The 15,407-nt window shown below is 45.8% G+C and overlaps 1 protein-coding gene across 5 annotated transcripts in view; it reads right to left on the bottom strand.

The window, feature by feature from the left end:
- The window catches only part of XXYLT1 (xyloside xylosyltransferase 1), a 188,728-nt gene that overhangs the window by 88,810 nt on the left and 84,511 nt on the right, over window positions 1-15,407 (bottom strand). For all 5 annotated transcript variants that reach the window (XM_019650461.1, XM_019650452.1, XM_019650444.1 and 2 more), the window contains one exon: window positions 4,620-4,752. In XM_019650461.1, the coding sequence (XP_019506006.1) occupies window positions 4,620-4,752 (133 nt within the window). The remainder of the gene's footprint in view (window positions 1-4,619; window positions 4,753-15,407) is intronic.

Genomic DNA, 15,407 nt, shown 5'->3' on the forward strand with positions numbered 1-15,407 from the left:
CCCCCTCTCTCCCTCTCTCTCTCTCTCTCTCCCCTCATCAGGAGCCCTGTGGCCTGAATCTAAGCCACTGCCAGGCTTCCTAGCCCCAATGGTCTCCCCCCCAAAACCACACTCAAGCCTCTAGCACAGCAGTGAACCTCAGGCCTGTTTCCTCATGGAGGCTTTGAGAGCTGCCTCCCACCCCTCACTCTCTCGCCCTGTTTCCCTCACAAGCTCCACTTCTGTACCCTTTGTTCCTGCTTACTCAAGGATCTTGTAGAAAAGCTACATCACTTGCTTTGGCTAAAAAGAGAAGGTTTTAACCCTTGGGTAAGGGTAAGGCTGCCAGATTTAGCAAAAAACAAAAACAAAGACAAACCAAAAAAACAAAGAACAGGACACCCAGTTAAGTTGAAATTTCATTTAACAACAAACAATTTGTATACATATGTCCCATGCAATATTTTGGACATACGTACACAAAACAATTTTTTTTTGGCTGAGCCATCCTGCCACCTGTTGGCAGCTCAGCTCAGGCCGGGAATCGAACCGGCAACCCTGTTGCTCAGAGCTCACACTCTTAAGTGAGCTCTTAACCAACTAAGCCACTCGGCTGGCCCAAAACAATTTTTTTATTATCTGAAATTCATTTTAACTGGGTGTCCTGTATTTTAACCGGTAACTCTCTATGGTTGGGGGTGGGGTAGAATGGAGGTTTCCAGAAGAAAAAATCATCTGGAAAAAAAACACAAAAAGGAATTGTGAGGACTATGTGGAGGAGTGAGGAAATGCTCTTTACTGAGGGTCTGTTTTACACCAGAGGCTTTCAAGATATTATTAATACATTTGCATTTTCTAGTCATTCTGTGTATTAGATATGTTTATTTCCACTTACAGATGAAAAATCAGAGGGTCAGAGAATCAAGTGACTTACAAAACATCACACGGGTAATTCATGAAAGGTAAGACTATAATCCATGGTTTCTAAGTACAACCTGAGTGCTCTTCCTTCTACATGCAGCTGCTTTGCTGCTTTATTATTTTTACAGGCTGTTCATAAAGAGGATGCAACAGTTTTCTTTTGTCTTCCAATTCAGTCATAGAAAGCAAATTCAAAATGGCGTCCTAGACTAACAAGCATGTGCAAAATACAGTTGTCTATCTACAGAGAGCGTTCTATTTACTGAGAAACCACTAGACCCTTCTCTCCTTTTGGTCATTTATCCCAACTAAACACATCACCACTGAGGACCTGTTTGTGGTCTACTTCACTGACACAGAGGCAGAGAAAGAATCAAGAAAGGAAGGCAATGTCCCACCCAAGACAACCACTGCTCCCCAATTTTCAGATGAGGAAGATCACAGGATATTTGACACAACAGAATCTTAACAAGAATCCAAGAAAAAACGATTCCTCTATCACTACCCTAGCACCCCATGAGCTATCATTTTCCAGAAAACACAGTCAATTTGGGAGGAAAAAAATGTTTAAAGAAAGCTATTTGTCAAATGGACAGTGGGAAATACTTTCTCCCCTACCCCCCCACTCCAACCTGCTAATATTCATGGCACACAATAGAGGGGAAACAGCCATAAAAATGACTTAATATGTGCCTTTTTTGAAGTACAGTAACTGTCGGACAAGTGACTATAAAAAACAACACAGTTGAGGTGATCCAAATTTATTTCTGCTCAGTGAATTTCCAGATCAAAGTATGCTTGGTTAATCGGCTAAGTTTTGCTTTTGTGCTATTTTGTTTTGTTTCTAAATTTTGTTTTGTTTCTAAATTTTGTTTCTAAACTTCTTTGCAGAGATGCTGGCAGATTCTTATGATTTAAAAAAAAACAAAAAAAAACTTGCCCACCTCACACGCCACCACCTAGGGAGAGCACACAGTTGTTGGAACTCTGCTGCCAGTTCCCCGAGGAGCACTCAGGGAGTGGCGAGTGCCCACAGAGGTGGGCAGATGGCTGGACAGGGGATTTCCCATAAGCCACGATGGCCAAGTCCAAGGAGACAGACGCTGAGACTGCCTGCTCACAAGAAGGGCCCGGCTCTGCCTGTCCTTGCTTGGGCACTGTTAACTCACTCTCTTTCTTCTCCCACCGCCTCCACACAAACACACACAGCCAGGTACAGGCTCCAAAGTGGCAGACGACTTCACACTTGGTCTTTCGACCCATAGAAGTCTCCAGTTTTCTTGTGGAAGGAGGCAAAAAACAAAAAAACACACCAAAAAAACCCCACACTCCATTCCCTGTGCGCCCCAGCCAGCACCAAACCATTCACAGCCCCAGAATGAGATGCAAACATTCAAAGGCAATTACCCAGAGCCAGTAAGGCATAGATTAGTGCAGGGCAGTCATCTTTAGATTTAATTATTAGGGACCTTTAGAGACTTTTCAGCTTGGGGAAGAATGAAAGAGGGGAAGGGACAAGCATGGAGGGTTCATTCCTATTGATTCTGAGTGCGTGGGCCCTGCAAACAGGACATTTTTTGGACTCGACAGAGGTCTCATATTTCTCTTTGTACATGATGATAATTAAAAACTCTGAAGGTGAGAAAAAACTCAATTTCATTCTGGATCTAAAAATCTTTCAGAGATTGCTTTAGAGAAGACCAGACAATTACACTGATTTAAGTTTCACAGCTTATAAAAATCCTAGCTCTACAAAAAACATAAATTCCTGCCATTTTAAATTAAGTGTGATCAGGTTTCCATTTATATTACATAAGAAGATTCCAAACCAGGGCTGGAAGGCATCGCTGTTCTAACTGCATTTAATAATTAGCCTGGTTTAAATATCGCAAGGCCACTGGCCCCTATGGAGCAGTGAGGAGCTCACCATCAGACAAGCAGCTTCTGGACAGAGGAAAGACAATGAGGAAATTGTGAGGGTCAGAAGAGCTGGGATCCCAAATGCCAGAGCGGGGAGGGTGAGGTCTTGGAGCACGCCTGGTCCCATTCTCAGATAGGGGAGCCAAGGCTCCAAGCATGGTGGCAGAGCTGGGACTAGCATACAGGACTTTCGACTCCTAGTTCAGTGCTCCTTCCAACACCTTGCTTTGGGAAATCGAGAATCCCAGACATAAGATACACCTTGTTTGAAGGTGAGGGAATGAGGCAGGGAGGCTGCTGTATGTTTGCCCAAACCCTATCCCATCCACTCCCCTGTAGCAGAGTAAGAGGCGCTATTTGGTGACTCTGGGAAAACATTGGAAAGGATTACTACATCTGGGGGAACAGGACCATAAGGCCCAGGAGTTATCAGCTCATTCAGAGGCCTTGCAGGAATTTCCTGTTATATGATCTGGGTCTTGTTGCAAATAGCCACAACCAATCAGGGGCTGTCGCTTCTCCCCCTCCCTCTTAGGAGAAATGCGTGCTTGTGAGTCACTACTTGACTGTGCCCTGCAGCTCTCCAAAGACTGGGCCTAGCTCCAGGAATGTCCATAGGGAGCCAGCATGAGGGTCTGCACTGAGAATAAGGAGCAAGCCAGCCCAGGGGGCAGTGAAATACCAGCTCCAGGCAGCTCTGCTCTGAGTCAGCTACGGCTCTGCCTAGGGCAGGCAGTCAACCACATGGAACTCTTTGCACCCATGGCCATGGGCCTAGTTTTTAGAAAAACCCATAGGTGCTTCTGATTTTCCTTCCCTTTTTTTTTTTTTCTTTTTCCATTGTAAGAAATATATTACACAAAAAAAGCGCATGCAAACACATGCACAGCCACCCAGGTGGAGAACTAAAGCACTGTAGCATGCCCACCCATGTCCCCCTCCCCGTCACTCGCCCCATCCCCTCCAGAAATAACCACCATGCTAACTTTTGGGAATCGTCATTTTCTTGGTTTTCCTTATAGTCTTTACCACTTGTGCATGCATCCCCAAAGATTACAGTTTAGTTTTGCCTACCAGTGCACATAGCTACTGTTTGCTCATTTTTTATTTTATGTAGTACTCAACTAGATAAATATATTTTATTTATCTATTCTGCTAGCTACAGACATGTAAGTTGTTTTCAGTTTTTGGTGACAACAAACAATGCTGCAGTGAATATCTTCAATGTGTTTCCTGGTTCTCAGGTGCTGGAATTTCTCTATGACGCACACTCACACTTGACAATAAAGCACTACCTCGCACAGAATGCACTTCTTCACCTCCACTAGGTAATGCCAACCTGTGTTCCAAAGCTGTGCTGCCTTTCCCTCCCTAGAGGACACCAATAAGCCCACCCTGCTTATACAGAGGAGGGCTCAAGGGTGACTCTGAGGCCAGGAAAGCCTAGTGCATCACCGGACTGGCAACTTAAAGCTACATCCTGATACCACCTCTGTAACACAAAGACCCAGATTTTAAAATTCTGAGCTTAACCAGAACCAACAATTAAAACAGCTAAGCTTTCCATAAGAAAAATGTCACAATCTCCCCAAAAGAATGAGATAGCATCTATGGCTCCAGGCAAACCCCCCCTGTCCATACTATTAATTGTAAGCAATAAATTTAAAAATGTGTCCCTAAGAGATTAAGTGCAGAAAGACTGCATACCAGTAAATCCCAATCTGCCATGAGTGGCAGGAGAGAGGGGGTCAGGGGTGGGGAGGGATCCTGGAGGCCGCCTCCCTACAGTTGCCACGTACCTATACACTGGCTGCATCTCCCTTGCGATGCCAATGATGGCGCCTGGCAGGAAATTGTCAAACTCCTCAAACAATTCCCGGATGTTGGTCTTGTACTTTAGGTCTAGGTCCAGCTGAATTATCCGCGGGATCTCTGGAGGAAAAAAAAAAAAGAAGACAACAATAAGACAGAGACACACATCCTGGGAGGCTCAGCTATTTATAGATAATAAAGTGGAAGGTGTAGGAAAGGTATTCGATTATTCTCGCTGTCACTGAAGATGCAAAGTTACCGCTGGAAACAAAGGCCCTTCATCTGCCAGCAACCCCCTCCGCAAGGCCAGACGTCTCCATAAACAACTACCCCACGTCTTTCCTTCCGATTGCAGACACACATCTTGTTTCAAACCTGGTGACCACGTGCTCCAGTTTAGGTCTATTGTCCTGGTGTAACTGTCAACAGTGCACCATTTCATTCTCAAAAGTGTCTGACACATTATATGGATACCCTACTTAAAACTGAAAGCATACAGGTGTTTCTCTTTGGGGCACAGGTGGTAAACGACCCCCGGGGAGAGGGGCCAAAACCGTTATTGTCTTCGGCCCATATTAGTACATTCTGCAAACCTAAATATGTGTCAGGTTAGACAAACTGAGTCTCACAATTACCCGGCATGTAAGAGCTGTTTGCTTCCATTGCCTCCAGATAACTCAGCAGCGAGAAGGGAGGAGGGAGCCACAGGCCAGGTTAACGCTCTCATCCTTCACCCTACCGAGCCTGGCTGAGCTCCTAGGCTGTCGGGCTAGGAGGGGACCAGACACCAGGCTGACTGGGACCCTGTCCCCAAGGAGAGCCACACAGGTGACTGAAAACAGAGAGGGAGGAATGAGTCCTGACATGAAATACAAGAGGGGCTATGGGAGCTTCAAAGAGCTGGTGCTTGGGGTTAAGTGATGAAGGGGAGAAAGCACTTGGTACTAAGGAGAAGGCCTGACACAGAATCAGACCACATGAGTGCAAGTTCCAGTTTTGCTACTGATGAATTCTGTGACCCTGGGAAAACTCTTTTACTTTTCTAAACCTTAGCGGTTTCGTTTGTTAAAGTGGGGATAATACAATGTTCCTCGTGAGGCTATGATGCCGAGAAGATGGGACAACAGATGGGAAACGGCGTGTATACAGGCTACAGGGCTCTAAGGTTTGGCGAGCAGGGGACTCGCTGAGGCTGAGGTCTGAGGCAGTGAAGGAAAACTTCACGGAAGCCGACGGCAAGGACTGGACCTGGACTGTGGACAGGCATGGAGAGCTGAAGTAACATTAACACCATCCAGGACACGGGGGCCCTCCCTGCCACGCCTCAGCAGCCTTTTCCTGGCTGCCTGCTGCAGAGCCCGACGGCTATCTGAGCACAGCCTGCCCCTGGAAGCCCTCTGAAGACAGGGACCCTATCGTTGGCATCTCGGCCTCCACCCATTCATTGTGCGGGCTTGGAATCCCGTAAATGCTCAGGAATGCTTGTGGAATTCAATAGCCATTCTCTAAATTAGCCTATGAAGAAATCACAGCTTATGATTTAAGAAAAACGAATTCATTTTTTGTTCCTTGGTCCATTTTCCTTTGTGATACAGAGAAACAAAATATTACTTGATATCCTATGTGAGTTTTCTGGGGGAAAAAAAAAAAAGTTGCAGTAGGTGACAACCCAGCTGCCCAGGCAGAGGAAAGTGAGAGAGCACCAGAGCTGGCCTCTCTGGCCCTTGTGGGAAGCGGGTATAAGACAAGGGGCCCAGCAGGCCAATGTGGACCCTGCTGTCTGCCTGGCTTCATACTTCTCCCCCTCCCCTCCCCCGCCCCACACACAAATGTGAGTGAAAATGCCGCTTTCCCTCCTGCACTACAAACAATAACAACATAGAAACCAGGCAAGGTGATGACCTGGGAGTCCCTTGTGGTGACTTCGCTGTCTCCCAGGAAGCTGCCCTAAATCACAAAGTGGAGACTAGAAAGAGGCCCTAGGGCAGAGCCTCCAGGAGCCTGCTGTTCTCACACAAGGCCCTGGGAAAGAAAGGGAAGGAACCTGATGGTGACCTTAGGTGAACACCATGTACCAGGAGAAAAGGTCCAGGACTGAGAGTTGCCGCCATCAAAATGTCATAATGGGGGGCCGGCCGAGTGGCTCAGTTGGTTAAGAGTTGGCTTAAGAGCATGAGCTCTGAGCAACAGGGCTGCTGGTTCAATTCCCACATGGGCCAGTGACGCTGCACCCGAGCTGAGCTGTCGCTGAGCTGCCAACAGGTGGCAGGATGACTCAGCTGGTGTAACAACAAGATTACACACCCGCAACTAAGACTGAACTCGGCACGCTGAACTGAGCTGCCACCAGGATGGCTCAGTGGATAGAACATGCGCTCTTAACAAGGCTGCTGGGTTCAACTCCCACATGGGATGGTGGCTACACCCACCCGCAACTAAGACTGAACACAGCACCTTGAGCTTAGAGGCCACGAGCTGCCGATGGGCAGCCAGATGGCGACTGGTGCCCTCCACAACTAAGACTGAAGAACAACAACTTGGCTGGTCCCCTTCCCCAATTCCCCAACACTGTTCCCCTCCCCCAATTCCCCAATAAAATCTTAAAAAAAAAGAAAGATTTCATAACGGGGAAACCACCCAGCATACACACGCCCTTCAGACATTTCTCTTCCTTTCAGTTCATCTCCTGCACCCCAAGTTCCCATAAACTGCTCTTACACAAGGTACAGCAGAGCCCTTATAAGACAAGGACAGGATGGCACCATCATCCCAAGCAGAGACACCACATCATCGCAGGCTCTGTGGATGAATGGTGGGTAGGGGATGGCATGGGCATTTGGCCTGGAGATGGGGAGGCCTCAAACATGCATAGTGGTAGTTCTGTGACATTGTCAAGGTTATGAGAAAAGAGTAAATTTCATCATGGCCCCAGGGATTACTTCCAATAACATCAATGATGGCCAGAAAGAAGCACCCTTTTTTTTTTTGAGTGGTTTTTAAGTGTCCAGCATTGCACAGGCAATAGTTTATTTCTCACAGAGTTATTCCTATGTTTAGATGAAGGAACAGAGGCTTAGAGCAGTTTAAAACAATAGCTCAAGGTCCCACAACAAATAAGTATTGGAGCTGGGATCTCACCCTAGGTCTGCTTGACTTGAAACCCCAGCACGCTCTTTCCATAGACCCTGATTCCCCTTCCGATCAGAGAGCAGCTCCAGGGAGGCAGATTTTGGCTCCAATGCTATGCACACAGGGACCCCAGGAGTATGCAGAAGTGGCAAAGACCTTCACAGACAAAAAAGCAGAGCCACAAGCTGGTCTAATGTGGAATTTAAGGAAAATCCTCTACATGACAATGGTAATTTCACTATAAGAAACTCCTGATGATAGAGAGGCCATGCATTCATTCAGTCCATTAGTCAATCTTTCCTGAAAGCTTACCACGGGCTATGTGTACTCTGGTCTTTCAAGGTCGTTTAAATCCTACCTATTCTACAAGGGGCAGCCCAAAGGCCTCCTTCCCTGGCCTTCCTGGACAGGCCCTGCCCTGGTCAGAAATCGTGGCTGCCTGCCTCAGGTCACTGCTACCTGTGCCTGTCTCACCACCCTTGGCACAGACAGTGTTCCCTGAGGAAGGGAATGTGCTGTGAAGGCAGAGCTAAGGCACATCAGGTTTCTCCCAAAGAGACCCAGCTCCCACATTTGGGCATAGCTCTGGCCTTGTCTTAATAAGCCCCTCAACAAATCTGAGTGCTTTCACTGCCCTTTTGGGACTGGCTGAGAATGAACCTAAGAAGATCATGCACAGTCCTTAGACACAGGAATTTGAGATGCTTTCATAGTTTTTATAACTCCTCATTTGTAAAGCACCTTTCAGGAAGGGTTTGCTAAAAGTTGCTAACATTTTCTCGAGAGGGACTCCACCAAACTGAGGCTAACTGATTAGCAAGGAAAGACGCAGAAGCTCCAACACAAGTGACCCCTTCACACTAATATGAAAGGACTGACCCAGTTGTCACCTTTCAGGCTATGGCAGGAGGACACTCCCTTCTATTCAGGGAGGCCGACAGCCCCTAGCACACAGCCTGCACTGTCATGCGGGCATCTGTCCAGATTGTTATCCTTTTATGTAATTATGAAATAAGATGCCAAGTTGTAAATGTCACTGCTGAAAACAGGAAGATGCTTACTAGGAATACTGGAATTCATTAGGGTAAGATGTTTTTAAAGGGCCCTGTTCCTCTAGCCTCTGGTCCTTCATGTAGACAGCTCTCTGTGGGAACTGCATGCGGGGATTTATTAATATTATACATAATGATGAAAGGCTGTTCTGAGGATGAAACAAGATTCATATATGGAAGTGACAGCCATGCTGATGGCCCAGAGAGGATGCTGTTTGGAGGACAGTTGTAATGACAGCAGTAGAACCACTGAAATTTAAGGAATAAATGAATGAGATAATTGCCCTCAAAGCAAGGAAGAGATGAAATCTATAAAGCATGGGAAAGAATGTTTGAGAAAAAAGAGGATTCGACAGCTACAAAACTCAAAAAAATGGTCAGCATCTAAGACTGGTTGAATGTTCACCATGTCAGAATCCTGTGAGAAGATAAAATGTAGAGGAGAGAATAATCTAGGATAATAGATCCAAAAAGGCCTGATAATAATTGAGGCCAATATACCCACTGTACAGATGGGAAAACTGAGGACCGAAGCTGGACTTGTCAGGAGTCACACAGTCGAGCTAACTGGTGAAGCTGATCCTGGAACTCAGATCTTCTGACTCCCTAGTTAATGCCGTATATTAATTAGCTCCCCCTCCCAACACCCCCTCCCAACACGGGCCATAAACTCCCAGAGAGCAGAAAACATTGTGTAATGGCCCAAAGCATTATGCATAAGACTTGCCAGGCACCCAACACAAGTGGCTCATGGAGGATCTGCATATCCTCCCATGAAGATGTAAACCTGAAGATTAATAAGTAGTAGCCAATAAAATAAAATAAAATAAAATAAAATAAAATAAGAGACCGCCATGATCCACACACGTTATAGCCAGCTTTTGGAAATGAGAAAATTATTCTCCATAGTCTCACATTCACACCAGGCAGGGATGTTGAAAACCAAACCAAACCAACAAATCTTTACATTCCTCTAAAAACATAACTTTCTCAGTGCTAAATTCAAAGGGAATGGGGAAGCTGACTTAATGTCCAGGAGCCACCGTTGGACACACAGCTCTCTCTATAGTGCCTGATATGAGAGCAGCTGCAGACAGTAGTAAAACACTGCTCACCCCCCTCCACCCCCCACTGCCCTGCTGTCCTCTGTTCCAGTTAGACCTGTTCATTCCTGGGAATGTGTTTGCTGCTATGTCTAATTAATTAGATGAGGGTCCTTCCAACCAGGACCTCACACTTACAAATTTTCTCATGTACACGTTTAAATCACAAAAACAAGAACTGAAGTATCAATGTACAGCTGTGCCATTTTCTCAGGTTAAAGGCCGCTTGCCCATGTGTTAGGAAAAGTCCTGTGTGGGCACCTCCTGGCGCTGGGCACTTCCTTGGATGAGCTCAACTGCCTGATGCTGGCTGGCCAGGCCTCTTGGTAGCAGACAGAATCTACGAGAGCTTCCAGCATTCCCACCTCATGGGTCATCAGCTGGAGCTTTAAACACTGGTTTCCACGGGGGATAAGAGTTTGGCAACAAATTAGGCAGGGTGAGCTGAGCTATTTCAGGAAATGAAAGAATTGCTGCCTCCAGGGTACAGAAAGTGGTTCAGAGATCCTAGCTGAAATCCCCAACCATAAAACTGATGAACGTTTGACCACAAGACAGGAGCCACTGAAGTACGTCAGCTCAAAGTGGGGAAAAGATGCTAAGCAAATAGGTGGGCTTTCTGGTTTGAGACATATTTCTACTTGAACTTCAACTCCAGGGAGTCAAGTCAAGAACGTGGTACCATCTTCACAAGGGGACATGTCTGCTCACCTCATCCTCTTGTGCCCCAGTTTCAGGCTAACGAAATAGTGCCATTGGTTCTAACAGGTTGGAAAAAGAAAGACAAGATTGAGAGAGCTGGCTAAAGATGCAACTTTCAAGACCTTTCTAATCCCACTGCCATCATCACCGCCTTGGTCCTGGACGGCATTGAGGAGGCGCCAGACTGTCCAGGTGATTGCTCTCAGGGTTCAGGAAGTCCACCTGCTGCTGGTGTCGGAGGCCCTGAGCACCAGCCTGGCTGGGCCGTAGGGTCGATTCCTCTGCACAAATGCACTGCACAAGTCAACATTCAGGGCCTCAGCACCAGCTGGGAGGCTCCCAAGTCAACATTCCCCTGTGGAAACAGGCTTGGGACAGCTCATCATCAGCCTCCAATTAAACCAGCCACAAGGCATGTCATCTGACCACGGATGGAATTACAACCCAGAATGAGTAATTAATGATACCCGAAAACAAACAAAAGGGGGGGAAAAAAAAAAGAAAGCTTCCTTTTCTCGCCCCTCCCTTCTCCTATCCTCAGAAACAATTCCTGGTAGACAATTGTTAACAAACACAAAACAACACACAACAGATGAGGAAAAACAGATTCAGGAAATAATAAAAAGAAAAGACATGCTTAGATAAGCTCTGCGCCCACCATCCTGGTCAACAAACGGGCCTTCTCTGAAGGGCAGATTAACCATGCAAGCTCCTCTCCCTTTCTGTTTTGAAAGGGCTTCAGAGCTTCCCAGAGATAAATATTTATAACACATCAGAGGGCTTTCACCTCAGAACATCAGCACAAGCTTTCCACTAACCAGAAGGGAGAAGGGGAAATTATGACAACCCCGAGCTATGTGGGGTGTCATGGGGCTGCGGACCTGGAAGCAGCTGCGTAGGAAGGGAGCTCAATTTCTCATTGTTCTCTTGGAAATATTGCAGCGATTTGCCACCTGCTTTATCATCCTCTGCAGCTTTTTAATTGCTGGTGGGCAGCATCTCTGGCCTGCAGAGGCCAAAAAGGGCAAATGAAAAGGCGTGGAGACTTCCTCTAAGGGTAAGAGGCTCATGACCCGTAAGGAGCTGTTTTGAGGCCCATGAGACAGGCAGAGTCCTGATGTGCCACACCAGCCACACCAGACTGGCCTCTCCTGCTGGAGGGTCTCAGGCCATGGTGGAGGGCCCACCTCCCCAAGGCACAGATCCAAGCTGTGTCCCTGAAGGGGTCCACATGGTGGAATTGGTTGTGGTGGTTCTATATCCGAGAGGGAACTGGGGTCACTTCCCAGATGGGATTTTCCCTGTCCCCCAAAGACCCCCTCCATTCCCTTTGCTGTGTCAGGCCGATCTGCAGGACAGCTGGCTAACTATGGAAATAGCTGCTATGAAGGAACAGAGTACAACATGCCAAGGGTCCAAGGTCTTGGGCACAGATTCCTGGAGCTCCTCCAGCCTGGTCAGCCAAACGCTCACTCTCTAAATGCAGAAAGAGGGTGTCTGTGGCCCAGACCCATGCTGGGGCCTGTGCACTTACTGACTCTGCTCATGAGCTTCCATTACACTTTTGCCAGATGGGTGTTGGTACCTCCCATTTTCAAATAAGGAACCTGAGGCTCAGAGAGTTTTGGCAACTTGTCTACAATGACCTAGCAAGGAAGCGTCCGGGTTGAAAGCAAGCACAGATTTGCCTCACTCAGTCTATTTGATTCATCAGATAGTTTTCTGGGAAAAGCTTTCAGACATCTCTGAAGTGCCTTTTAAAATCCTACTATCATTTAAAACAAGAAGTGGTGCCACCTCAAGGGTGAAAATAGCAGACAGCTCCAGATCATATCGGTGCAGCAACTGGGACTTCCCCACTTTCCATAACCACCCCCCTCAAGGCCACCCCCACCTCCCAACAGAGTTTGAATACTATTGGGGTCCCCTTTCAAGTGTACTGGAGAAACTTCAGGGATAAAAGGGTTTAATGTCACAAAAGCAAGTTGAAAGGAAGTTTTTTTTTTAATGACAACAGCCAACATGTATAAATATATTCATGTAATCATCCAAATGCTCTGAGATCTGATTATTATTTTTGTCAAATGAGGAAATGAAGAAGTGTGGCAATCAAGATCACACAGCTGGTAAGGGGCAGAGCTGGAATTCACACTCACACTTGGGCTCTGAAGCCCACGCTTGCCTTCCTCCCCAGGCGACCCCTCCTTCCGGGCCCCTGGACTGCCAGGATGCAACCTGCGCTCCGTTCTTCAGCGGTGCTCAGCCAGGAAGTCCCTGACTCTCGTGCCCCTGCTAATCTATGTTTTTCACATTAGCAGCCTGCCCCCACCTCTGGGGGAGGAGGTGAAGGGAGGAAATGGAGTCCATAAGAGTGATTTATGCAACCTGTTAGCAGCTCTGGTAAAAGGTTTTAGGGCCAAGAGGTTGAAATTAATGACCTCTGTGACAAATTCTTTCTTCTAGCCCAATTCGCCCCCTCTCAGAATTAAGCCTGGAAAATTGAGTGTTAGCCATGGCTCAGCCATAACATTTTTTATAACTATCAGCTCCTGTTTTGTGGACAAAACAAAGCAAGTTATTATGAAAAGACACGGTTTGGCTTCAGTGACAGTATAACATGAGTCTCCTCCCTCACCCTTGGCGCCTTCTGTGAGTAGGTATTAATCATATCCTTTAGGATAGGACAGAATTTATTTCCAACTGGGCTGAAAAACTTTAGGGACATATATAATAAGACGACACATATAACACCTGGTCTCAATTTTCCTCTCACTTCTATTGCCAATATGAAATTGTAGTTCATGAACTTCTTTGTGAAGTTCAATATGCAGGGGAAATTGAATTTTAGATTTGGAAAGCACAATAGCACCCCCTTTCATTTCTATGGTACAGATGTTCACGGTCCTTGCTGGCCTCTCCACAGCTTAATAGCTCTCTGGTGTCTGTTATAGACTTCATTTTTTGTCTCTAAAAGTGTAGGCTCCCCTTCCTGTTAGGGGCAGGACCACATTAACTTTGTCCACCAACAGAGGCTGATGCCCGGTCTCGGCTCTTCGCCAGCAGGCTTTTTTTTCATAGACCCCTCATGATGGCAGCTGTAGAAAGCAGTCCTCTTTGGGCAGAATTAATAGGTGCTTCCTAAAAATAGTGATACAGCTACCATTGGTCTGCCCAAATGGTCATAGCTCAACTTCGCAAATTCCTCATTCTGAGGTTCTCTACTATAACTGTGGGGGCTCCTGTTTCTATGCAGCTCTCCGTCAGTCCCTAGCTGAGTAGAGTAGAAGGCCCTGCGACCAAGAGAGGAGCAAGCACTACTGAGATGCTTACACAGGACGGGTAAGTGGGATCAGGCAAAGAACAGCCACTTCTCCCAAGAGGAAGAAGCCTGCCCTCGGGCACATGCTTGGCTCCATTTCACCCTCCCCCACCCCGCCATACACACACCACAGAGGAGCTGGTCCTACATTATTCCCTGGGCCCAGAAATCCACGTCATGGCAACGTTCAAGGGGAAAAATAAGTTTCTCCATTTTAGGAAGCCAAAAATGCCTTTCTGAGATTTCTCTGTGAAGAGCTACCCATTCCATTTTACCTTTTGTAGCAGGAGAAAAAAATATGGTTTTAATCTTTTCAGGAGCGACATCTGCTCCCCTGGGACAGTCTGCAAACTCACTTGCCCATAGTCTAATGGCTCCTCAGGTTTCCTGTCTCCTGAGCCAGGCCTCTTGCCAAAATATTGTACTATTTTATTGATTTTTATGCTACATTTTTTAAAAAAAAGATGAACTATCTATCATCATCTACAAAAAGGATGTGGTTGCTATATGCCAGGTACTAGGCTAGGTATTTTTATGTATTTTTACCTCATTTAAGCCTTACAAGTAGGGTTGATTGTCCCCATTTTATAGTTTTCTCCTACCTAAGACAGTCTACATTTCACTGTTTTCACTTCTGTTTACCAAGGTTAAGAGGAACCCTCCTACTATGAGTCTAGTAATAATTACTCAAGAATGTGGAGAAGTCAAAAGACTGGCCCTTGGGCTGGGAATCCAGACTCCAATTTTCGTTTAAAATACAACTTGCCTTCCTATGGAGCAGGCGTCCCCAAGCCCTTTATAACTTGCTCCCATCATAGACCCTACAATCAAAAAGATTCTGTCTACCAAATTGTACTTAAGCACTAATGAACTCATTCCCTTGTTTTAATTAAATTTTAATTTCATTTAATTTAGTTTCTTTTTTAATTAAATAAAATTTATCCATTTTAATTTTTTAGTTAAAGACATAAAATAGAATGCCAAAAATGACATAATTGCAGATGAAATCTAAAAAAAAACAAAACAAGATTTAACCTCTAAATATTTCAGTGTATGCTTCCTAAGAAACAAGGACACTTTCATAATGACAGCATAACCATCAAAACCAGGAAATTAACATTAATACATCATTTAATCTAAAATCCCATTCAAAATTTGTCAGTTTCCCAAAAACAAAATCAAAATTTCTGGTCCAGGATGGCATATAGTTTTCATGTCCCTTCAATATGAAATAGTTCCTCAGTCATTCATCTTCTGTGACTTAGGCCAATTTGAGGAATACAGGCCAATTATTTAGTAAAATCTTCCTCAGTTTGGGTTTGCCTAATGTTTCCTTATTGTTAGATCCAGGGTAGGTGTCTTTGTCAAAAATAGCACAGAGTGATGTTGTGTTTTTCTCACTCTTTCATATCAGGAGGCATAGCATGTCAATTTGTCCCATTATTTGTGATATTAATTTTGATTACTGTA

The sequence above is a fragment of the Hipposideros armiger genome, unplaced genomic scaffold (genome assembly GCF_001890085.2).
Source record: "Hipposideros armiger isolate ML-2016 unplaced genomic scaffold, ASM189008v1 scaffold_8, whole genome shotgun sequence".
Taxonomy (NCBI): Eukaryota; Metazoa; Chordata; class Mammalia; order Chiroptera; family Hipposideridae; genus Hipposideros; species Hipposideros armiger.